This window comes from Lottia gigantea, assembly GCF_000327385.1.
Source record: "Lottia gigantea unplaced genomic scaffold LOTGIsca_15425, whole genome shotgun sequence".
In the NCBI taxonomy this organism is placed as follows: domain Eukaryota; kingdom Metazoa; phylum Mollusca; class Gastropoda; family Lottiidae; genus Lottia; species Lottia gigantea.
Genome location: NW_008707868.1, coordinates 1 through 1,096, shown reverse-complemented (window position 1 = coordinate 1,096; position 1,096 = coordinate 1). Strand labels below are relative to the sequence as shown.

Genomic DNA, 1,096 nt, shown 5'->3' with positions numbered 1-1,096 from the left:
TTTCAGCAGCCAAATATTCCAAAACAGCGGCTAAGTAGACTGGGGCACCAGCTCCGACTCGCTCGGCATAGTTTCCCTTTCTCAACAGACGGTGGATACGACCGACAGGGAACTGTAATCCAGCCCGGGATGATCGGGTCTTGCTCTTTCCCTTTACTTTTCCTCCTTTTCCTCGTCCAGACATGATGTGAATTTAGTTAGTGAGACGGTGTCGTCGTGCGAAAGTCTAGTAACTGAATGAAGCGAACGCGACGACTAAAAACACTATTTATACTCGAAAATGGAGTCGAAAACTACGGTGCTCACTATCAAGTCCGCGCTATTTCACGAGAAAAGCTTTCGATCCTATTTTTCGACTCCATTTTCGAGTATAAAAGGAAAATTTCGCGCGTGTTCACTACACAATTAGTTCGACACTCGTACTGTGAACAACTAATTAGCTCTCTCTCTAGTCTGGATTGGTGAAATTGGATTAGCGGATTACTGTCAAGTATTAATTAAGTATAACTCAATTAACTTTTGACACCTGCCACTAATTTGTGAGTTCGTTCCTTTTTATTCTTTTCTTTTATCTTTTCTTTGGGCGGCCGACAATTTCTTTGGCGGAAGAAATTCAAGCTGTCCTACAAAGCTTTCACTAGGTTTCGTTTTGTTTCGTTGTTCTCTTTTCATTTTCATACTATCAATTTTTGCACAGTCTGCAAGGCATTCTTGATAGCTATATCTTATCTGTCTTATCTATCTATTGTATTGTATTTTATATTTTATACTTGCACTAATCAAACCTTCATTTTCAGCTAAAATGGCCTCCCAACAATCCACCAAGGTTAGCTATGCCGATGTTGCGAGTCGGCCAGCTGCTACCATGCAACCCAGGGTAGCAAGGCCGGAGTTCTCCAACATTGTAATAGTGAAGCCAAGCGGGGGCAAAACTTTCGGCAGCACGAAGTCGAAGGTCATCGGCGACTTCATCCGGAAAGAGTGGAAGTATAGCTCTCTTCCGGAGGTCAAAGTCCTGGCCAACGGCAACGTGCGGCTGAACTTTGAGTTCCTGGCAGATGCGGTTTATGCTGCCAACCAAACCGCACTGTGTGGG

The 1,096-nt window shown here is 43.9% G+C and overlaps 1 protein-coding gene across 1 annotated transcript; it reads right to left on the bottom strand.

Annotated features, from left to right (window-relative positions):
• Window positions 1–34: 34 nt before the first annotated feature.
• On the bottom strand, window positions 35–184 carry LOTGIDRAFT_61181 (hypothetical protein; the record flags this gene model as incomplete). The annotated part of the gene is made up of 1 exon (XM_009050763.1): window positions 35–184. A coding segment is annotated over one exon (150 nt), but the record flags the coding sequence as incomplete, so codon positions are not given.
• Window positions 185–1,096: the final 912 nt, after the last annotated feature.